At 50.8% G+C, this 23,574-nt stretch overlaps 3 protein-coding genes across 7 annotated transcripts in view; 1 reads left to right on the plus strand and 2 right to left on the minus strand.

The window, feature by feature from the left end:
• FCHSD1 (FCH and double SH3 domains 1) overlaps positions 1-3,678 on the minus strand; it is a 23,696-nt gene extending 20,018 nt beyond the window's left edge. For all 3 annotated transcript variants that reach the window (XM_019534817.1, XM_019534816.1, XM_019534818.1), the window contains exon 1: positions 3,634-3,678. In XM_019534817.1, coding sequence (XP_019390362.1) covers positions 3,634-3,663 — 30 coding nt within the window. In that variant the 5' untranslated portion in view covers positions 3,664-3,678. The remainder of the gene's footprint in view (positions 1-3,633) is intronic.
• Positions 2,414-10,878, plus strand: LOC109309922 (proteinase-activated receptor 3-like). Its single transcript, XM_019534823.1, has 2 exons — positions 2,414-2,991; positions 9,436-10,878. The coding sequence occupies exons 1-2, from the start codon at positions 2,895-2,897 to the stop codon at positions 10,479-10,481; spliced, it is 1,143 nt and encodes a 380-aa protein (XP_019390368.1). The 5' UTR covers positions 2,414-2,894; the 3' UTR covers positions 10,482-10,878.
• Positions 10,879-13,320: 2,442 nt separating this feature from the next.
• ARAP3 (ArfGAP with RhoGAP domain, ankyrin repeat and PH domain 3) overlaps positions 13,321-23,574 on the minus strand; it is a 40,719-nt gene continuing 30,465 nt past the window's right edge. The window contains exons 23-34 of one of the 3 annotated variants that reach the window (XM_019534813.1): positions 23,235-23,382; positions 23,048-23,116; positions 22,364-22,438; positions 21,896-22,010; positions 21,026-21,154; positions 20,403-20,536; positions 19,510-19,592; positions 18,966-19,001; positions 18,160-18,223; positions 17,925-18,062; positions 17,510-17,548; positions 13,321-15,191 (exon numbers count right to left, since the gene is read on the minus strand). In XM_019534813.1, the coding sequence (XP_019390358.1) occupies positions 14,586-15,191; positions 17,510-17,548; positions 17,925-18,062; positions 18,160-18,223; positions 18,966-19,001; positions 19,510-19,592; positions 20,403-20,536; positions 21,026-21,154; positions 21,896-22,010; positions 22,364-22,438; positions 23,048-23,116; positions 23,235-23,382 (1,636 nt within the window). In that variant the 3' untranslated portion in view covers positions 13,321-14,585. Of the gene's footprint in view, positions 15,404-17,509; positions 17,549-17,924; positions 18,063-18,159; positions 18,224-18,965; positions 19,002-19,509; positions 19,593-20,402; positions 20,537-21,025; positions 21,155-21,895; positions 22,011-22,363; positions 22,439-23,047; positions 23,117-23,234; positions 23,383-23,574 lie in introns of all 3 variants that reach the window. The other 2 variants (XM_019534815.1, XM_019534814.1) reach the window with 2 other exon arrangements.

Consider the following 23,574-nt stretch of genomic DNA (forward strand, 5'->3'; position numbering starts at 1 on the left):
CAGCCCCGCGAGTGCCCGCCTGCTGCGGACGCCGCGGAGGGCGGAGCGCAGCCTGCGGCTCTGGCCTGGCCGAGGCGGACGGGGCCCGGGCTGGGGAGAGGGAGGAGACGCTGGCAAAATGCATGAGACACCTGCCCGTGGGGGACGTGGGCAGCTTAGGCCTTCAGGGCAAGGAGCTGGGATCGCGGCCACGGAGGGAGCGGGCTTCGGATAGCTGGTATTGGCACTCGGGAAGTGGCTGCGGTCCTGCAGGCTGAGACCCAGGCGCATCTTGCGTTTCTGCTTGTGCGGAGCAGGATGTGGCTTTCCGGGCTTTTACTCTCTTCCCTGTCTATCTCCATTTCCCGCCCTGTTCTCTCAGTGCAGGAGGGGAAGGAGCTTGTTTAGCTGGCAGGGAGAAGATGGGAAACGGGAGAATAATAGCTAGATTTTCAAAAGTGCTTAGTATTGTGCTGTAACCAAGGAGTGAACCTGGCTGCAACATCAACTGAACCCCCACTTGTTTATGGCTACCATATGCACAACCAGGTTTTCCTTTACCCTGGGTAATAGCTCCTGTAGTCCCTCTGCACTGGATTTTTTTTCTTGTTTTGTTTTCTTTCAAAGGCTGAATTAGTTCCAAATTCAACCAGGCAAAGCACAATAGTCAAGTTCTAAGTTTCAACTGAGCAGAGCTCAATTGTTTAAGCCAGCGTGGCCTTACCACAGGGCAAGTATCCTCCTTCCCAGGCTCCTCAGTCTGGGGCTTCAAATACTCCCCAAACCATGTGACAGACATGCTATGTCCAGGGACCCTGTGGTTTGGATGCCCCCTAGTCTTACTTGGTCCTAGCCAAAAGGCGAGGGGGAAAGAAAGAAAGCAATCCTCCATTGTCACAAAATTGTGCAGAAATGACAAGCTAGGCATGGTATTAGCCAAAGCCGCTTGAACTAAGCCAACCCTTTGTAGCCTCTAGAGCCAGACTGTGTAGGCTCTGCCCCTGAGCTTATATACATGTTAAGAATTTTCTGTGTAGAAAATTCAGGCTCATTAAAGCAATCCCAGGCATGCAGCTGAACATGCACCTGTCAGGAGCAGTTCAGTCCAGAGCTGCTCCTGCCCTGTTCTGTGTGTCGTGCCCCCCGCAGTAACCAGGGGGAGCGCTAGGCTTCCCAGGTGCCTGCTGGGGCTGGCAGGGGGCATGGGGGCCCATCCTGACTGATCCCCGCAGGGGGAGAGCTGTTTTGGCTCATGGCAGCTGCCTACCAGCCATGTGGAGATCAGCAGCTGATCCTCATTTTTCTAATACCTGTATGCATTGGTACTAGCAATAGTAGATGCATCCACTGGGTACCAAGTTTCTTTGCAAATCTGCTCTAAGTGCATACCCCTACCAATCAACTGCTGAGCCACTTAGTGGTAGCAGAGGATGGATGGACGAGAAGATCTGAAATGGAGGAGGTGAGGTGGGTTGTAGTGGCTACAAGATTTGCACTCAGTACTACAGCCTGGCTCAGCCTCACTGGCTGTACTCATGCACATTGTCTGATGAAGTGAGCTCTCTGCTTACAAAAGATTATGCTATACATTTCTGATTTTGTTAGTCTAAAAGGTGCCTTCTGCCTGACTTCAGACTAACATGGCTAACTACCTCTCTCTATGTTCATGTGCAATGGCAGTTAACATGGCTAACTATTCTTCCAGCAGTGCGGTACATGGGAAAATGCAGTGAATCCCCAATAACTGCTAGCAGCACTGAAGGGAGCCACAGGAAAGGAGATCACCAAGCAGAAACTACTGCTTTAGCTAGAGCAACAACCAAAGCTGAGTGAGCAGCAGCTGGCCCAGTGCCAGCCACAGAACACTTCCTGTTCACACCGCTATGCATAGGCTTCTGGACTTCACAGAGTCACTATGCAGTAAAGTACATGCAACCTGGCAAAAAAAAGTCTGATAACTAAAAGTTTTAACTTTTCCAGTGTGTTTGGACCAGCCTATGGTTAGATATATGTGATAGAATTCTCTTTGGTGATTCAGGAAACCTCTAAAAAGAACCTGACTCTCTGTGATTTATAGTCATTTTTAAAGACCTGTGTTAAATGTCTCTCAAATACTATCACTTCATCATTTCTACTCTCCATCAGTGGTTTCTGAAGGGAAACCAATCCTGAGTTGAGGGGAGTAATCCTGGAAAACATTGGTATTCCACAGAACCCACTCTTTCCTTTCAACCTTAGGAATTAGTTCATATCTGTGCATGTTTTCCAAGGCCACATCCAAAAGGATTAAAACTTAGGGCTGCATTTGAAAATGCTTTTGAAAATCCCTCTGGATGCGTATTGGCATCTCTGGGTGCCTAAATCCCTTTACGGGTCTGGGTCTCTGTACTGGGCTTGGAGCTGTACTGGTAACTAGGTGATCTGCTCCAAACCCCTCCCTGCTGGCTAGTGATTCCAGGGGAGTTTTCGTGTTCTGGTGGCTTCCATGTGCAGATATGTGGCATGTGTCTGTGCTGTCGGGCTCTTACCATCAGACCTGGGCATTTGAAACTCCTGACTGCCTCTTTCTTGACGTCAGTGCTCTCTTTGTCCCCGACTTCCCACCCAGAGGCTTCTGTCATGCTTTGGGGGCATTCCAGGTCTGTCTATATGGGTTAGAGATTCAGCCTGTGCATCTGCTCTGCATTTATGTGCAATAAAAGGAGCCAGCTTCTGGCTATGTAGAGAGACAGGAAAGAGGAAGAGAGAGCAACAGAGACGGAACCAAGTGGAAAAGCTTAGAGCCTGCATTGTCACTATGACTCGTAGGCTCCCCACAACATCCTAAAACTAGACTGACCCCAGAAAGAGACTGAGCACACTCCTCGGAGACTGCTGTGGCTCAGGGAAGGCAGAGCTCAACCTGGACAGCAACTATGGTGCACCTGCAATCCTCACAGTGGTCTAAAACTCTTTGCATGTCACTGCTGCTTACTTGCACCTGTCTCTGCTGCGCTGAACAGTGTCCCACAGGTAAGTCCTCTAAGATCTTTTTCTTCATGCTGTGAAGAATTGCTGGCAGTTTGTCCCTCTGCTTCCAACTGTTACAACTCCCAGGGCTCCATGCCCATCATACCCTCTTTTGGGACCTCTGCACTGGGAAGGATGACTGGTGGCTCTGGGACTGATATGGAATTAGACTCCTGAGGTCCTATATGATCCAGGGATGCTTTCTTGTCTCTGGAGATACCAGGTTCTGCCTGGTCGGTGAAGTCATTGGCCTGTGGTGTGTCATAGGGGCTGCATCATCATGAGTCCCACAAGCAAACTGAACATACTGCTGTATTCTTTTTAAGGCAAGAAGGTCCAGTTCTCTCTTTAAGCTGGACCCCTGCCTCACAAGAGAGATATTGGCCCTAAATCCTTTGCAGGTACATGAGTCTGGCAGGACTGAATCCCCAGCCAATGTTCCTGATGTTTGGTTATACATTTATTAAGGAGCCCAAATGATCTGCCCCGCACACCAGCTCCAGGCAGGAGGTGCTGGGACTAGGTCTTGCTAGGTCTGCCCTCTTGCTACTGCTTATCCTGTTGGTGCAGTCAGCTGTATGTGTTGTTTGTGCTGGGACTGACCCTGGCTCTGTAGCAATAGGGCTAAGTATGGAGGGTACTCACCCTTTTGAAGCATGCATCTCTTGAAGACATTCTAGTTGCGAGTCTAATGTGAGTTTAGGGGTGGGCTTACCCTCTTCCAGCTTCTTGTTTTTGCAAAAATAAAATAGTGTCCCTTGTAGCTTTAAACTTCCCCTGCCTAATCTGAGAGCGGAGGAGTTGGAGTTTGTACCATTTCCAGTACACACATACTATTTCTGAAACACAGCTGAGGACCTGTAAAAGATTATGCTTTAAAACAGGGGCCTATTTCTAGATTCCTAATGATTAGGCTTGGCAGGATTCGATTTTATCAATAGACATTGATAAACATCAGTTTCACCTGACACTCACAGACATCACTGGAATTTACATAAAGGAGACACAAAAAAACCCAATAACAAAACCCAGGACAGAGATAAGGGAATCCTGGGTAGGGTAGCATGTGTATGCATACATACACCCATCCTTGCCCCCCCAGCTGCTGCAGGAGCTGGAGGCCATGCCAGTAGGAAAGGCTGTGCTGGGATGTGGGGTTTGCAAGGGCAGGGCTAGTAGCATGGGGGAGCCCAGTGCTGCCAGCTGCTCTCTGTGCCTAGGTTCCAGCCTGGGCAGGGACCAAACTCCCATGGTGGCCTGGCTGGGCCCTGGGCAGAATGAGGGGCCAGTAGCACTGGGCTCCAGGGCTCTACCAGCCCTGCCCCTCCAGCCCCCACTCCAAGCACAACCTTACTGGCATAGGCCCCAGATTCTGCAGCAGCCACAGTGCACATGTGCATGTATGTGTGCACATGCCAAATTGAAAAACATCCTTAATTTTGTGTAATCATGAAAATTTCAGTTGATAAAAATTGAAATAAATGCTGAAAAATAAACTGATTTTAGCTTTCAGAATTAAAAAAAAAATTGAATTCTGCCAATCCTAAGCACCCAGATGAATGGCCTGATTTGCAATGGTAGTGCACTTGACTTGGAGGCCGTTGGGCTCTTAGAAGCTTGGCACTTTGAAAATGAGGCCATTCAGGTATCTGCCTATATATATGGATGTATACAGCTGACTGTGGGCCTAAGGTTTGAAAAATTTGGCCTGCATGTTTTCATTTTTTTGTGGTGCCTTGTGCTTGCTTGTCTCCAGTTAGGGAGAGGAGAGTTCCCAAGTCAATCTCCCTGGGATTCAGCCATTCCCTTTCTTGCCCAAATTTCTGTCTTCTGTTGCTTGAATTCAATAAAGCAGTGATTCTTAAACAGGGTGCCATTGGTGCCTCACAATGTTAGGTGACAAACATGATTCATAAGATAAACCCAGAGATTTCAAATAGGAATCAATAGTGTTAAAATATCCTGACCGATTGTGGTCTTTCTGATTTTTTTGTAACAGAAGATTTGTTGTATTACTTTTACTAGTTAAAGACAGAGTAAAAAATAAGATCTGGCATTTTCTGAGGGGTGTCTTGAGACTAACAAGGGGTGCGTCAAGTCCAAAATTACTAAGAACAATTGCAGTAAAGTTTTTCCTACCTAGGGCAGCAGCTGGGCTGGATGGTAAAATGCCACAGAATTCTTCTGAAACATAAAGTAGGCTGGTAGGTTGGGTACCCAGTATAATAGCTACGACAGCTTTGTGGGCATCGTAGAATGCAAGGTCAACGGCTGAATTCTGTGCATGAATACTTTATGGACATTACAGTATCTGAAGCTCTTTGGCCACTAGAGAGCTGTAGAACAATAAAATGTAAGTCAAGGACTTTGGTAGAGGATGGAGGGTAGATGAGCTGTTTCAGCAGAACTTTAACAATATTTATGGAGCACAGTGCTAATAAGTGCAGTCCTTAATGCCCTCTGGCTGGCTCTGTACATTCAAGCTTAATGCTTCTCTTATAACATTCCCTTTGCCCTAATGTACTAAACAGGCACATAGTGCCCTTTGCTAGACATCAAGTAAACTTTAGTGCCTCAGCCCTGATCTAACTGAATGTTTTAAGCAGCAACAGGGACAAGGACTTGGATTCTAATATTAGTCCCTGTTGTTGCCTGCTGGGCTGGTATCTGTATCCACCACTACTGTCCTGCTAGTCCTATGACACTCCTGTGTATATAAAGAATTGCAAGGGCATCCTGGCTCTGCACACAGGCTGGTTTCTATGTGGCTTAGGCTTACGTATGGAGTGGGGGGGAGGAAGGAGGCTATTGCTGTTTTCTTTGCTCTAATTAATTCCTCAGCCTCTCTATGGATCTTATTCTGATGTAGCTCTCGGCCAACCCAGGGCATAAATGTAGAGTCAAGGTCTGTAGTAAGGATCATCCCCTAGTGCCATCTGTGTCCGTAGGGAGCAACCCTGATATTTCATCTGAACAGCTGAACAGTGCATTGATCCATACGCGCTGGCTTATTTTTGCTGGTGGGTGCTTGCAGGCATAAAAACAACAACAACAAAAAGAAAACAAAAAAACCCTAGCACTTTAAACTCTGCATGTTCCTGCACCAAGCCCCGCGTGTGCCCAGAGCATTCCCCATTATGTGGCCTTGCCTTCTGCTGGGACATTCCACCCAGCTAGCCTAGCTTCCCAGGGGCACTGCTCTGGATCTCTAGTTTTGTTCTGAGCTTGGTGGCTAGTCCAGCTGCTGACTCAGCCGTTCTGCCAGACTGCCAGGCCATGTGAACAAAGTCATGTGCCCAGTCCCCCTTCCTTTCCAGACAGGCTCACTACTGAACAGGCTCACTGCTGAACAGGGTCCCACATCCTGAGCTAGCTATAGCCTTGCTCAGGTAATAGTTAGTTCCTACCAAGTAGTTGGCTCTCTTGTCTGTGAGAAGTCCTTTCTCACTTTGGGAGGAAGAAGAGGGCACCAGGCAATGTATGGCTCCTTTAAGACTCAAATGGTAACCTTGTGGCTACGCCAGAAAGCCAATATTTTTAACAGTTTCTTTGCCTCTGTTTTCTTGAACAAGGACTGAGACATCCCTCCTGCCAGAGGTAGGGACAATCTCAGGGATAGCTCTGTCAGGCCTTGGGTCAGTGCAAATATTGTTAGGGATCTTCTGGAAGGTCTGGACATTTTAAATCTGCAGGTCCAGATGCCCTCCACCCAAGGGTGTTGAGGGAGCTGGCGGGGGTCATCGCGGAGCCCTTGGCCTGGCTGTATGAGCGTTCGTGGTCATCTTGCTAGGTACCGGGGGATTGTAAACTAGCTAACGTGGTCCCCGTTTTTAAGAAAGGGAGGAAGGAGGACCCAAGTAACTGTAGGCCTGTAAGCCTCACCTTGGTCCTCGGGAAGATCTTGGAGAAAATCACCAAGGAGCACATCTGTGGGGAGCCAGCAGGGAAGATCATGCTCAGGGGCAACCAGCATGGGTTCATCAAAGGCAGGTCCTGCCTAACCAACCTGATTGCCTTCTATGACCAGGTAACTAAATCCTTGGATGATAGTGTTGCCGTGGATGTAGTCTTTCTAGACTTTAAGAAGGCCTTTGACACCGTCTCTCACCCCATCCTCATTAATAAATTAAGCAACTGTGGCATTGATGCCTAAACAGCTGGATGAGTAAAAAACTGGCTGATGGAGCACACCCAGGGAGTAGTGGTGGATGGGTTGTACTCAACCTGGCAAGATGTGAGCAGTGGGGTCCCCCAGGGCTTGGTCGTTGGGCCCTCACTGTTTAACATTTTCATCAGCAACTTGGACGAGGGTGTTGAAAGCACATGGTCCGAGTTTGCTGAGGACACTAAGATGTGGGGCAAGGTGGGCACACTTGAAGGGAGAGAGAGGCTGCAACTAGATTTAGACAGACTACAAAAGTGGGCAGATGAGAACAGGATTAGGTTCAATGTAGACAAATGCAGGGTGCTGCACCTTGGGAGAAGGAATCCAGAGCATACATACAGGCTGGGGAGTTCCCTCCTTGAAAGCACAGAGGCGGAAAGGGATCTTGGAGTCATTATTGACTCCAAGATGAACATGAGCCGCCAATGCCAGACCACAGCCATCAAGGCCAGCCATACCTTGTCACGCATCCAAAGATGCATCTCAAGCCAGTCCAGAGGGGTGATGCTCCCACTCTATGCGACACTGGTCAGGCCACAGTTGGAGTACTGCATCCAGTACTGGGTGCTGCACTTTAACAGGGATGCGGCCAGCCTGGAGCGAGTTCAGAGGAGGGCCACCCATTTGGTGAGAGGGCAGCAGGACAGACTGAGGGGAGACTATGAGGAGAGACTGAGACTATAAGACTATGAGGAGAGACTATGAGGAGACTAAGGGACCTGAACCTGTTTATCCTTGGCAAAAGGAGGCTGAGGGGGGACCTGGTGGCTGCCTACAGACTCATCAGGGGAGATTATCAGCAAATAGGAAGAGCCCTATTCCCCCCAGCACCACCTGGGGTGACAAGGAACAATGGTAATAAGCTGATGGAGAACAGATTTAGGTTAGAGATCAGAAGGCAATATTTTACGGTTAGGGTGGCCAGAATCTTGAACCAACTTCCCAGGGAAGTGATCCTCGCCCCTACTTTAGGCAAATTCAAGAGGAGATTGCATGATCACCTGTCTGGGGTCTTGTGAACCCAGCATTCATTCCTGCCTGTGGCAGGGGGTCAAGCTAGATGATCTATTCAGGTCCCTCCTGACCCTAGCTACTATGAAACTATGAAACTTTGCTGGGGTTGTTGTTTCACATGCTGTAAGCAGCTCATTTGTTTGACACAGAAAACTTGCCAGGTATTTTTTTTTAACCTTGCACATTCTCTCTGCTTCCCAAGCATATGCTTGGCCACAATTGCAGCTTTTGAGTTTTGTAGATATGTCTCTGCAGCTTAGTCACTAACATGGATGGCTGTCAGCAAGGTAACTTACCAACTCCACTTGTCATGCATTGTTTGGGTTGATCCACAGTGCAGAACTTATGGAGCCCTCAGCTGTCGGCATGCATACTGTACAAGAAGCACCCTTCAGCCCTGCTCTATTATTTGTCTGGTCTGGGAAGACCATCTCACCCGCACATGAGGCCAGGGCTTATGGTCCAGTCCCGGGACTCGGGCAATTCTTTGCATTCAGGCTGCTTGCCTTCATAATTAAGATGGAGGTGGGGTCTCTAGCAGGGCTTGTGCACCCCAGGGCATCACTTCTGTGTAAGTGCCCCAAACACTGAGCTGGAGGAAGATCCATTGCTTCCCCCAACTCAAAATGATGAACATAGAGCTGCCCTATCAGAAGCTGCTCTTGCTTGGTGAGCTGGAGGAGGAACTGATATTTCCTCCCTTTCCTATCCTTCTGCCCAGGGGCAGCTGCTTTAGTGTGTTTTAGGCAGTGGAAGGGGGCTAGGGCAGCTCCAACTGTTGCCAAAAGGGGCTACACTGGAATTACAATGTTCGTTAGCCAGGCAGAGCATAACCTAGGTGGTCCTTGACTGGATCCACAAAACTTCAGCTCCAACAGGGATGTGCTAGAAGACCACTGCCAGCTAGTGGCTCCATACGGGGGTGGACAGGACAGTCTTGTGGTTTAGGACCCCTGGGTTCTATTCCTGTTTTTCCTTCTCACTATCTACAGCTCCAGAAAGCCTCTTGTTTTCTCTGTACCTTGGATATGTCCCTGCAAAATGGGGATTTTTCAGAGATCTCTTTCTGTTTAATCTCTCTCAGAAAGGCCAAAAGCCCTCCTACTTGTGCACAACCCCTGCTGGGGATTAGCAGAGTGCAGGTAGGTGGTGTGCCCACCAGGCCCATGCCTGGGGAGGCATGCAGGCAGTCCACATGCAGAGTGTCGTGTTCCTAGAATGCAGATCCACAGAGTGTCCTAACCTACTTTCCTATCATGTCTCCACAGAGAAAAGAGTAACAAAAGGCAGAGCCCTGACCCGTATCTCCAATTGTGAGGAAACAGGTAGGAATTTCACATGCCGCTGTGCCTCCCCAGAGGACCATCTCAATGGTACAGTGACCACGTGCCTCCTCCCCATCCTCTACACTCTGGTACTTCTAGTTGGGCTGCCAGCCAATGCCATGGCCTTTTGGGTCCTGGCCACCAAGACCAAGAAGTGTGCCTCCACCCTTTTCCTGCTGAACCTGGCAGGTGCTGACCTGCTCTTTGTCCTCCTACTGCCCTTCAAGATCTCATATCACCTGCTGGGCAACAATTGGCTCTTCGGGGAATATGCGTGCCGGGCCCTCGTCACCCTCTTCTATGGAAACATGTACAGCTCTATCCTCTTCCTCACCTGCATCAGCCTGGATCGGTATGTCTCACTGGTGCACCCCTTCATCTGGAGAGGCTCTGAACGAGTATGTGGCACAGTAGGCATCTGTATTGGGGTGTGGCTGGCCATAGGGCTGGGTATGAGTCCACTGCTGCTCATCCGCCATTCACAGCATATCCCGCAGTTGAACATCACCACCTGCCATGACTTCTTGGAGCAGTCCACAGAAACCAAGTACCTGGCCTACTACTTTCCTATGCTGGTAGTTCTGGGGTTTGCACTCCCCTTTGTGATTATTGTCTTCTCCTATGGCTGTGTGCTGGCACACCTGCTTGCCACGAGGGGGCGTTATGGTCATGTGGTGCGAGTTCTGGTTCTCGTGCTACTGGTTTTTGCCCTGTGTTTCACCCCCAGCAATGTGCTGCTCTTTTGCCACTACCTACAGGGCATATCCTTGTCCCGCAATGACACCTACATCCATTATGTTTTAGCATTGGCTCTCAGTGCCTTCAACAACTGCTTTGACCCCTTCATCTACTTCTACATCTCCCGGGATTTCCGGACCCAACTCAGGTACATAGTTTGTTGCCACTGGAGACAGCGAGACAAGGCTTTGGCCAGGGCCTGTGAGAACCTAGTGCTGCCTCTGAGGTCCAGTGAACAGAGCCAGCCCTAGGTTGGGGCAGAGGTGGTCCTCTAGAGCCATCATAGTTGGTCTTGCCTTGTTCTTCCTTTACCTTTTTGTGTGGAGGACTCAGACAAATTAGCCCCAGTGGTCAGTCGTGCTTCATGCAAGGGGTGGGCAGCATGCAACAAGAGATGCGGCACAGGAGCCTGTAAGCAGTAATCCCAGTGTAACTGAATCCTCCCCAGCTTTGCCTATATAATCAGTTGCCCCATCTGGCACACAATGACTGGACTCCATGCTGCTTGGGCACAAGTTCCATGTCACTGCCAGACCACAGACTCTATGCAGCTGGATTCTGCCCCTGCCTTACAGGCTCTGTGGTCAGAGCTGGTGTTGCTTCCTGCATGTTCAGACATGGATGTTTGCAGAGTTACTTAGGAACACAGAAAGAGTGCCCTGTTTAGTGGGCTGCAGGCTCTTGTTCTGGTTTTCAGTTCATACCCTGCACTCAGCCCACATTCATGATTCAGTGTGTCATGTACTGACAATCTGCACCTGCATTGTAGAGCAGCTTGAAATCATGGGAACAAAAAACAATATTTTGTGCTTATTTTGTAATGGAACAGCATGATGTGGTTTGCAGCATTGCTATGTTTCTGTGAGGCAGATGAAGCACATACCACCTCCAAGCTCTCATTTCAGGCTGACTGCAGATTGTGCAGCAGTGACACTTGGAGCATGGTTTGGAAATTACTGTAATTTCACCAATAAAAGAGCTCAAAGCAAAGCAGGAGTGTTTGATCAGTCATGGTTCTTAAAACTAAAGTCTAGGTGATTTCTGCCTTTACTGTTTCTGTCTCTCCAGTGACTGATTTACAGCTGAAACCTTTCCTCCCCAGGAAGTCTCGTGGCATAACTGTTCACTGGAGACCTGTTCTTCGAGCACTACGTGCTACACCTGCTCCCCCTGCTGCAGTCACTATGTGACTGCTCCAGGGACTCAGTTTGGGGATGGTCCCTGGGTCCCACTTGGGCCCTTAACTCCATGAGCATAGCAAGGGTCAGCAATGGCTTTCCAGTGGCAGGCTGGAATGACCCAGCTTGGATTCAAGGTGTGCAAGTACCAGGACCTGGCCATCACCACTACTCCCTGCTGCCCCACCATGGTGTGGTACGGGAAAAGTCCCCTGCTGCTGAATGTCATCAAAGGCCCCTGCCTCCAGGCCAGATCCAGCCCCCACTTCCTAGGTTGCTGACCCCTGCCATAGTTCACTCGTTTCAGCTGTGATCACCCAGCATTGTGAGCACAAACTGCCCCTGCCCCTCCTCTTACCCTGCTGAGGCCTTGTGTAGCTCCTTCCATGACCTCCAGTTCCCTGCTGTTCCTCAGGGACCCTGGTGTGGCATGTAGGCTGCTGTGATCTTCATCCTGCACTTTGCCCCTCATCTCTCTAGCAGGAATATGGAACATGCACAATACCACTGTCTTCCCATGGCACACCTGCAGCCTCCCCTCCTGATCAGCCCAAGGTGTTGTGGGAAGGAATGGGCAACCACCCTTCGTACAGGAATCACTATTTCAGTGCTGAGGCTTTTTATATGAACTCCTGCCTCATCTTAACTGATTCCTCAGCTGTTGCCTTTCCTAGAAACAAAAGCCACAGAGCATGAGGCATGAAATCCAACTCAATTCTCACAGGGCTGCTTCCACAGAGAAGGACACTTCTTAGAGAAGCTCAGGCTTCCTTTGTTGCACACTATGAGGCATGTCTGACCACAGAGCACAAAACCTTCACAGTTGACACTAAGAGGATCAGTTCCTCAGACAAAAAAAGCCCCAGGCACCTTGCTTGGTACTGCATTTCCCAGAAACAGCTCTCCCCTTGCTTTCTAGTCTGTAGGTACACCTGGACCCAATTTCTCCTAACACAGCAGCTACCAGCTCCCTGGGCATCTTGCCTATCAGTAGCAACCCATGACATCTGGCCTTGAGATGGAGGCAAGGCACTTACGGAACAACATACAGGGCAGCTAGCAAGCTGGATAGGCAGTGAGATGGCATGGATCCACCAGCCTAAGAAAATACCTGGTGACATTTCGGTGCCATAGGAGTTGGCAGTCCCCTCCAAGCTGGGCAAGCAGAAGGCTAGGAGTCTGGCTGAGGCCTTAGGAATATGGGTGACGTCTCTCAGAGATGGAAACAAATGGCTTTGCAACACCAAATGCACCTGGTGTACTGCAGCCCAGACCCCAGGAGAGCTGAATTACCATGAAGGTTAGCATAGTCTGGTTGCTGTTCTGGCTACTCCCTACCCTTGCTACATAGCCAGCCTAGACTCTGGATGCAGTGAATAGCCTGCAGGTTGAAAATCCCACAGTGCTTGAGGCAAAAAAAAGCAGTGTGCGCTGCCGAGACCCTGCACACAGAGGCATTCCCAGTGCTCCCTTTAGACTGAAGCAGTTGTGTTCCCTGTGCCTTCAGAAGTTGGGAAGGGAGCAACTCCAGTCCCTACTGAGCTACTTATCTCTATTGCAAAGATGGGTCACCCAAGAGGGTGAGTCAACTTATGTAGGACCACCCAGAATCATAAAGCTGATTTTAAGCTCACAACCCAACTCAGGCACCTCACCTCATATTTAGTCAAGTAATTAAAATGATCACTTCTCCCATAGGCTGTCCAGAGTGGCCTCTGCTTCCCTCCAGCAGCCCATGATGCTGGGCTGACACACCAGCCTGGTTCCCATGCACCATTTACATCCTTCCTATTGGTTCTGCCCATCATTTTCATGCCTCAGCCCCTGCCCTCATCACCCCTTCTCCATTCTTGCTTCAGCCATATTTGTTACCTGCCTCCCCTCCCCCCACCCAGCCAATGTGCACTAATCATATTGTCTGGAGGTACAAAGACTTTATTCAAATGGAAGGTGGAGGAAACAGATATAAATATTCTGGAACAGAGCGAGTTTCATCTTCTGTTATAAAGGTCCCCATCTTCCAGATGGCACTTTTCCTGCCCAGGGACAGTACACATCCCCTGGTCCTGTTCCAGGCAGCATATATAAAGTATATACAGATACTATAATACACATGGAGTGGCAACAAGACACAGGTCAGAGCATTGCAGGGCAGCAGAGAGGGGTACTTGATTGCCAGGATGCTCTCCAACCTTGATTCTACTTTTTCCTTTTTCTCTCTGGTTAGGATGAGTACTAATGCCATAAGGCAGTCTTTCCTCTGGACACAGCCTCCACAGACCACCTGTGGGGTCTGGGTAATAGTTAGTAATTAAGAAGGTGGGCTTTATCAGCATTGCCCCTTCCATTTTCCCACCAGCCCTGTCTACCTCTGTCTAGAAGAAAGTAAGCCCCTCTGGAAGGCTGAGAGGCACATAGGCAACATATACACTGGAATTACATGCACACGTATACAGATGCACCCATTCCTCATACAAGCATCCTGCATGTTAGAGCCATGCACCCACACATTGAGACCATGCATATGCAGCTCCCTCTGCATACGTAATACTAGTTCTTCTGCAGACTTGTGATTTAGCTCCTGTTTTTTTTCTTCCCTTCAGGAACTTCCCTTTGTTTCTGGGTTTGGCTCTGCAATGCTTTCCACACTCCAGGCTCTTACACAATTGTAGCTGTGGTGCTCTGCACTTATCCTGTGTGATGCTTGTGATAAAGATATGCACCTTTATCATAAAGATATACATCTTTGTGTACACATCCTCCTATGTGGACTATGAGGTTGAGGGATAACCAAGCCACCATGGCTGCCTTCTGCAGGTACAATGTTATAACTAACAGACACTGCTCAGGTGCAAACCTTTGAGGGGCACAACTGACAGCCGCTAACAGTGGCAGTTATCCTCCCTCTTTCCCTGCAGATCTGATCTGACACAGCATGGCTTGGGAATTCTACTCCAAAGGCCAGGGAAGCTGATGCCTCCTCTAGTCTCAAATACTCGCTCTTGATTTGGCTCCTGCACTTGTGGCAGGAGGCAGAAATGGTCCACATGGGAGCACTCAGGTGCCACATGACAGGTCCATTTACCCCAGACCTTGCAGCTGCTGCTACTAGTCATATGACCTGCTGCCTCTGCTCTGCCACCCAAGGTCACATGTCCTCCTGTCCAGCAGTGGATATCATGTGATCTGCTGGACTGGCCCAAGCTCAGGGGCCTGGCCCTCATTCTTCCTGAGGATGACGCTGCTCAGCTCCTGCATCAGCTTATCATTGATGGGTGAAGGCAGATGGCTGATCTTCTTGGAGGCCTCTGGAGGGGGTGCCTTGCCAAACAAGGGCTCTAACACTGGACGCTGGTTCTCCTCTGCCACCTGCTCCTGTGCCAAGGCAGGTAGTACTTGGGATGGCTCTAGATTTCTCTCAAGGGAAGCTGTTTTGGTAGGTCTGACCCCAGATGATCTGGCATGGTACAGGGCCTTTTCAGACTGCAGGTTGAGGCCTCTTTCAAGGGAAAGTGCCTTAGTAAAGGGCATGCTGGACACCTTTTGGCCTGGGCTTGGAGGCAGTGAGGAGCGAAGTGCTGGGTGCTGAGACTGCTCTGAGAACAGGGTTGGTTTCACAGATCTGTCCACAGCAGGCACCTGGGACAGCTCAGCCAGGAGGCCTCTGTCCAGCTCCAGTGGGGACAGTGTAGGGAAGTTGCCCACCTCCTCATAGACAGGCTCTGCATCTGCTGCTTCCTTCTCCTGCTGCTCATCCAGTGAGTCCTGATGCATTTTCATGGGCTGCAAGGGAGAGAGATTAGGGGCTAGATGTGTGATAGAACCCCAGACTCAGAGAACATTTTCTGGGATACAAGTTCTTCCTCCATGGTTAGATGCCATGCCTTTCCCCAGCCCACCTGCCTTGAGCCTGGAGGCCCTGTTTGTGCCCTAGCAGCAGAGAACCTGGAACTTTGGGGAATGCCGTGCAGGTCTGATCCCCCGCACCATGGATCCTGGCAGGTGGGGAGCAGGTACAGACATTAGGTGATCAAACTTCCTAGATACCTGCACAACAGCAGGGGAACCAAATGAGCAGGAGGCAGCTGTAGCACTAGGAGGCAGGCCCTTTGTGGTGAGAGGTGCCTTCTTCTGTACCTTTCTCTGCTAGGGAAGGGAGCGTAAGGCCATGTTGTTGCCCTAAGCCCAGCAGGTGTTGGCCTTAAGTGGGATTCCCAGTCTTGCTCAATTCCTGTGGCTGATTTGCACTGGTAGGAATCCCCCCATTGATACAGTCTTCTCTTCCCCACATCACAGTCAGACAGGAAGAGACTTCTCTTAGCCCAGCATCACTCCCTGGTCTCTTCAGCCACCAGCTCTGCACCTTCCCCAGACAAGGGCTAGAACTGTGATGGATCTGTTCTGGGCCGGCACTCAGAACATAATCTCTAGTCAGCTGCATCCCAGAAGGCTCTTAGCCTTACACAGAGCATGGGGTAAGGCCAGGCTAGACTGGGTCAAATGGTCTTCCTTCTCTCTCTCTGTCTCTGAATCACCAGATACCGCCCAGTCTCAGCTCACCAGCTGTGGGAACAGACTATGGCAAAAGCATCTATTCATGCAGCAGTAAGGGCTTTTTAACACCTTGGTGGTGGTATATCCTGGCCTGGTCATTCTCAAGCATGCCTACCCCTGCCCTTATTGAGATGCTCCAGACCAAGGCATATGCTGGTAAGGCTGATCAGGGCTCTCCCTCTGTAGCTATTTCCAAGACCTCAGTCTGTAGAGCGCTTGAGGGTGGGTACAGGGGACCATCCAAGAACAGCTACACCTGTAGGCATGGGTGGGTAAGGTGTACTCAACACTGGTGTGGCTGTAGTATACAACTGCTGCAGTATATATAGGCCCTAGGAGAAGACATTGAAGCTGGAGCTATTCCACTGGGTCAGGAAACCTGAGAGCAGAAGAGGCAGGGGTGCATCAGCCCAACCACTCTGGGTCACATATGGCAGCGAAGGATAGCAATTCCCCACTCCTGGGGCCACATGTGGTTTGGACGTTGCACAGTGTTTCAGTCTCAGTCTTGTGGCTATTCCACAGCAAAGCTTAGCTCCAGTGCTTGACATGTTCCTGCCTCTTGTAGCAGTGGCACCCAGCAGAACTGCTGCATCACAGCCAGTGGCTGTGTTCTGACAGCATTTTGCACCAAAGCCAAGCAATAGGGCATGCTTCCGCCTCTGCCTCTCCCAGCCCAGCTCTGCTGCACAGCCTCAGTTGCCCAGCGCTTCCCTGGAAACCTGAGCATGTATTCAGGGCAGAGCGGAAACCACACAGAGCAGGACTTACAAGGTCAGAGGTAACTCAATAGCTCTAGTCATTGGACATGCTCACTAGATGTAGCTGTAGGGAGCTTGATAAGGTTATCTGGCTCTAGTGAGATGAGTAAATAGAGAGGCAAGAGAGTTTTCCTCGCTGAGAGCTGATTTTCCTTCTGTACCACACACCAAAGATATCCCCTTTGATCAATGCAGACTGAGTACATGGCATCTCAGCCCCAATACAGACTGTCAGAAATGTCAGGAGCAGCTGTCTCATAGTGTAGAGTGCAGCAGACTTCTGCCTTGTGTTCCCTGGATGGTATCTCCTTGCCTACTGCTGGGGTGGGGTGGGACAGTAATTCCTCAGCATGCAGAACACCACACAGCAAGCAAGAGCAGCAGGCGAAGAGGAACCCTCTGCTCAAGCAAGAGACCAGGAATTCAGGGTGCCACAGTCTACAGCCTAGCCAGGGTACCAGTATGGTCCCTCAGTCCTTGAGGAGTATCATTAGCTATTGTCTCATGGTCTTGCTCAGGGCAATTTTCCCAAACTCTGCCCAGGCTTTGGCCAATTGTGTTGCACTGAGCACCCTCAGATCAACACTGGAGGGGCCACCCTGCAACCAGTGGGCCAAACTGCTCTTTAAATGAACACTGTCACTGAGTCACAATATAACGGCTGGGCTTTGCAAATAGGCCTCCATTTCCAAAAACCCCAATCACCAGGTTGTCCCTGCTGTTGTAGATGATCCTTAAAGGCTGTAAACCCCTGCATGAATATGCATCAGACATGCAGATACTTACAAAGAACATGGACAAAGTCCTTCGATTGTGCAGGCGACGCTGGAAACAGAGGGAGATGGGGGAGAGAGTAAGCACCTAACAACACAGAACAGCGTCAGGGCTGCAAAGAGCTCTGGGGAAAACAAAACTCAACACGTGGGCAAAGTGCACCACACTGCTATACACAAGTTGTGAACACTTTACACAGAGTGGTACTCCTGCAAGCACATGCATGGCCTGCTCACACACAGGCACAGAGCAGCCACAGAGACACAGTGCTGCTGCACACATTGCCACAGCTGCTCACAGGCACGTTTCACTTGCTCTTGCCTGTGTCTGCCCACAGTTGGACAGGAAGTGCTCTTGAGGTTGGGATGGCCCAGTGGGCATGGAACACAGGGTTGCAGGGCCCTGCTAAGCCTTGGTGCTATCTTACCAGGGTCTGGTTGGCAGAGAGCATGGTAGTGTCAGTGCTGTCTCCCCGCAAAGGGACCAGTGGCATGGTGCCAAACTTCTGTTTGGAGAGGTCAGAGGAGGAGCGCCGCCGCAGGATCACTGAGCGCAGATCATCATGCTGCATGGCATCACAAGAGACATGTTAGTGGTTAGTATTGCTGAACCCCAGCCCTGCCCAGGCTCTCTGTGGGCTTGGCATGGCAGTTCTCACCCACCTGAGCCTTCAGGATGCTGGTGATCCAGTCCCACAACTCAGCCTGCCCTGTGCATGCCAGATACCTACAAAACAGTCAGAGGAGACACTGACTGGTTACTGGGACCCTGGGGTCTGCCTCTCGTCACCAGCTTTTTCAAGAGCCCAGCCAACAGGGCTGTTCTCTAGGTGGCTCTAGGGTGCTGTTTCCACAGGCTCCCTCCCCACCGCCCACACACAAGCTACCCCTTTGCACATATACACACACAGCTACACCCTGTAAACACGTAAGCACATTCACACACACAGACTACCCCACCCCTCCACCTAAACTATACTGCACACACACATGCACACATGTTCTGGAGCACAGAGACAGTTTGCTCTTCCCATCTTTGCGGCCTGACCACAGCCCCTCAGCTTCTGCTCTATCAGCCTCCCAGTTTACAAGCCCAGCCTGCAAGTCTTACTCTACTCACTCTCTCATTAGTCACTCATGCCCACTCTCTCTCCATGCATTCCCTGAGGGTCCTGCACTAGCCTGCCTGCATTAAAGGTGTGCTTGGCCCAGTGTTCCTGCCCACTTCCTCTCCAGCTTCTACCACATCAGTGCCCAGTGCAGCTAGGCTCTTACTCCTCATCATTGTTGAGGGCGGGAAATAAAATGGGCTTGGAGGCTAAGGAGGAAGGGTCAGAAAGGACCTGAGATGGTCTGATCAGATCTGTGAAAACCCAAGGGCAGGTTAGGCACATGGGTGCTCCCATGGCCTGCCTCTCTTGTGAAGTGGAGGTCCCTGTCCACAGGAGGAAGAGACGCAAGATACTCACAGTTGCTGCTTGTCCAGAGTCAGTGTGAAACCCCACCTGGAGTGAAAGGACAACAGCAGAGTCAGGCAGGGCAACTGAAGCACATCAGATGTTGTTGGAGCTTATGAGCTCTACAGCCAGTGCTAGGGGAATAGGTTGAGCCGAGGGATTAGGAACTGAAGCTAGGGTCAGGCTGGTTATTTGGGACCAAGGCTAACATGGGACACATAGCTAGGGCACAAGGCCTACAGGACCACAAACAGGTCACACTACAGGGCTACAAGCAAGCACTTGCAAAGGGGTCACTATCAAGATCCTGCCTTGCTGTGGCTGTGGCACAGGGCTGGGCTCTGGGGAGGAGCACCAAGCATATTTTGTGCTCTGGCAAGTTCCTTTTAGGCCAGGCCCTGAGGCTCGGGGGTGAGGGTTCCAGGCAGGATACTGTGACAGAGCTGCTCCAGTATGGAGCTACAGGCTCCAGGACAAGGCGTGGAGCTTCTGTTAGAGGAGGTGCTAGTGATCAGAGGAAGTTGTTAATCTGGCTCAGCCCCTGGACCTGACTTACTGAGAGGGTGGCTTCAGCTTCTTGCGGATCCCCATGTAAACCCTGGCTGAATCAAGAGGCCACTCCCGTTCTGGCTTGGCACTCTGGAGAAAGAGAACAGACACTTAGCCAAGGCAAGCCCTGCCAGTCATTCCTCCCCTCTTTTCCCCTGTTGTGGCTGGCACCTGGTTCCCTCCCCTCCCCTGCCCTACCAGCATTCCCTGATTTCTCCTAGTTCAGTCATCCTAACTGGCACCTACTTCCCTTCCCTCTCTACCCCTCCCCATCAGTACCCCTTCCACTCACCTAGGCCAGTTCAGCCCTGCTTACCCTGTCAGCATGCCCCTCCCACAGCCATAAGTGAGCAGCCACTTGACCTCTGGGTTCCCACCATGGGGAAGACCTAGTGGTCTCCTGCTCCACAGGAAGAAGCCTTTCTCCCCACACGGGTAGGGAAATCAGCAGAGGATTCCAGAACTGGCTCTTGGCACAAATCAGTCAAGCCAGGTAAAGTTTTACTCCACAGCTCATGAGGCTGCCCTTCCCTTCCCTGTGCACACCATTCCCTGGTACCTTGGATGTCTAGAAAGTGTGGGGGTGGGGGCCAGGGCCAATTTCCTGCCTGCAGTGAGAGATCACTCTGCATACAGCAAAGAATGCATGGGAGGAGCCCAGGCTTTACCACTGCCCTGGGGCCAGGGTGCTCAGCAGGGCTCTAATCACAGGGGCCAGGCAAGCCTCCCCCTCCTCAGCCAGGACTGCATGTTACATCAGCTCAGCCATACCTAACACCTACCGCAGGGCCAAGCTGAGCTAAGCCTCATGGCCAGTGGTGAGTCTCACCACTGCCCAGGTAGGAGACTAGCAGCAGGATGGGCATTAGCCAAAGCTTGGGCTGCCGGGCTGAGCTTTACCCTTTTCTCCTTCAGCAGCAGCAGTTTTCGATCACGGATGACAAAGTATCGCTCCTGAAACTTGCTCCCCAGGAGTTTGGGGTGCTCCTCCCGGCACTTCAGTAGCCCACACTTGGGGCTCTCCCTCTTGGCACCTGTGCAGTGGGGGAGGAGCAAAATTAACTGTGGGAAACTGCTGAGAAACAATGGGAGCCTAGAGTGAGCAGGCAAAGGAAAAGGAAGAGCATTCTGGGAGCAGCCTAGGGGCTAACAGGAAGAGAAGAGGGGTAGGTGGCAGAGCCCCCCCTCACCTGGCTTGCACTCCCTTGGTCATGGAGCTACTGCCCTGTCAGACCTAAGGCTCAGGTGTTGTTCACAGGACACTGCCTTTTCAACCTTCAGTGGCTTTTCTGCTGGAACTCACTCAGCAGGACTGTGAGGTCTAGCCCCACAGCCAGATAGTGCCACCCACGGCCACATTATGCCCGCTCTGGCCCCTGTAGGCAGCCTCAAAGGCAGAAACTGAAGGATCAGGCATAGAGAGGACTGTTGACCTTACTGTATCTGCTCCAAGAGAATGGGGACCATAAGTTGATGGTCCCTTGCAGGACCTAGCACCATGCTGCTGGGGTAGGAGGATTCACCTGTAAAGAGACAGCCACCTTCTCCTATGGGTACCTTCCTCACCAGCAGGTAGGCAGAGCTTGGTTCAGGCAGCTTGCACCACTGAAGAGCTTGCTCTAGGACCTTCTCCTTGGGGTGCAAGGGTCGCTCTAAGAATGGAGGGGACAAGGCCTACTCAGATGCTGCTGCTGGGCAGTGGGAGGAGCTGATTTGGGGCAAGCATATCACTAACTTGGGACAGAAGTCCAGAACACACTGTGAGGCAGGAGCCTATGACAGCACTGAGCAAGCCAACACTACCAGGCTGCACTTGCACCTGGGAAGTTTTAGAAGGCAGGTGTGCCCCTCTACATGGTGGCTCATGGCAACAGGCACAGGGGCTCCAAAGCCTGAACATTTCATAGATGAAATGTGGATGCCCCCCTTACTCAGCAGAACTACGACTTTTCTCTCTGCCTTTCATAGAATCATAGAAAATTAGGGCTGGATGGTACCTCAGGAGGTCATCTAGTCCAACCGCCTGGTCAAAGCAGGACCACCCCCAACTAGATCATCCCACCCAAGCAGTTTCCCTGATCTCCGATAGCATGGTGCCCTTTCCCTCACCCAATGTTACAGTGCCCCCTCCTCTCCCCTCAATGCTGAAGTACTCCCTTCCCCATCCTCCCAGTAATGCAGCACTGCCTTCTCCCTTGTCCCTCAAAGGTGTAACACTGCTTTCCCCAACCAATGCCTAATGGCACAGTGCCACCTTCCTTCCCCACAACGATACAGCTTCGCCTCTCTCCCTAATTCTGCCCCCCCAACTCAGCACCACCTTCCCCACTCACCCACTGCCTCTTCCCCTCAATCTGCCCTCACCTCAATTGCAAGGCACTCCTCACACTCACCCAGCTCCCCATTCTCTAGAGCTTCAAAGGTCAGCCAGATGTCCAGGCTTGCAGCCACACTGCGCATCTCCAGTACTTGGTTGGTCAGCTCCTCAGCGGTCATAGAGGGTGACACCTGGGGACATAACGTGTCAGCTCAGTAATGCTCAGCTCCAGGACCAAACTGGTCTGAGCCCTGTGGCCATCAGTGAGTTTCACCATTGCCTACATGGGAAACTGATGGCAGGATGGGAATTAGTCAACAGATGGCTTCCTCTTCCTCACTAAGTATCTCCTGGCACCACGGGACAACTCTGATGTTCTGAGCAGCCACTTCCATGTCCAGTGTGTGCCCACAATGGAGTTCCCAGCCCTGTGACTCTGTATGGATAGTGGAGTCATCCAAGAGCCACGGACATGTCAGGCACCTGCACATCTCCGTCACTTTGTGCCAATGGCTACAGCCAGGCCACATGCTTGCTCCCTCACCTTCAGGGTGACGCAGCAGTCAAGCAGCTTCTGCTCCAGGTAAACCTCAATGATGAGATCCCCAGCCTGTGAAAGCTGTGAAAGAAGAGATAGTGGAGGATAGGTTAAGCCCCTGGGAGCACACAGTATCCTGGAAACCCAACCCCAGAAGCTGGAACAGGTGTGGCAAATCAGTAGCATAGTACAGCATTTCCTGCAAAGAGGCTTTCTATTCTCTTGCATCCACAACAGCTGCACTCAACTAACTGTGATGTGTCAGGGAAGAGAAGGGGGTTTTGGGCCCCCACAAAAAAACTATTCACTATAGGGAAACAACACCAGGGAGAAAAGGATCAGGAGACTGAAAAACTAGAGTGCTGAAAGCTGGGAAGCAATGCTGTTTACTGCTCTAGGGTAAGCTGCAGTAATAACTTACTATAAGCCTCATTCGAGAGATGATTAGTGCTGAGAGAGCATGGGGCTCATCTAAGGGGTTGGGCAGACCCATGCTGGAACAGTGATCCACACAGATACCTACAGGAATGGGAGGACTTACAGCTGTGGCCTGAACTGAGCTGTTCCCAGCCAGCCATCTTCATTGCTGAGGGTTCTGCAAACCTGCAGACCTCAGCAGAGGCTGAGGTCAAAACCGTAGTATGGCCAAGGGAGGTGATTCATCACATAGTGCACCTGTGTCCCCAGTACCTGAACATCCTTCCAGGTGGTAATTAAGCTGTTTTCAAGGTCCATCTGTGACACCTGATCCTCATCAATCTGTCAGAAGAAGGAAAAAGAAATGAGACAGGGCAGGAGGGAGAGGCAGAGTAGTGCCAGGTTGGGGAAGGCAGGGGAACAGGGAGAGGGTAAGGGGAACATAGTGAAGGGAGCTTACATTGAAAATGCAGACATAGTTGTCTATCAGGTCTTCCATGACTTTAACCTCATGCTCGCCTTTGCCATCTGTCTGGAAGAGGCTGGGAGCAAAAAGCAGTGACAGGTTCTTGGTGCCCATCTGATTGAAGTCAGCACATTTCTGCACTCTGGTAGCCCAGGAAAGAGAGGATTCACCATGTGTGACCAGTGCCATGGCATAAGAAACAGGAAGCCTTCAGCACCCTCCAGACCTGCTCCCAACACCCTGGGGAACTGATCATTCTAATTTTTTACTGAGTTTTTTCAAAACCAGAAACCGTTATCCAATAATTTTTTAGGGTTTTGAAATTTCCCAATTT

This window comes from Crocodylus porosus, unplaced genomic scaffold, assembly GCF_001723895.1.
Source record: "Crocodylus porosus isolate Cpor-Errol unplaced genomic scaffold, CroPor_comp1, whole genome shotgun sequence".
In the NCBI taxonomy this organism is placed as follows: Eukaryota; Metazoa; Chordata; order Crocodylia; family Crocodylidae; genus Crocodylus; species Crocodylus porosus.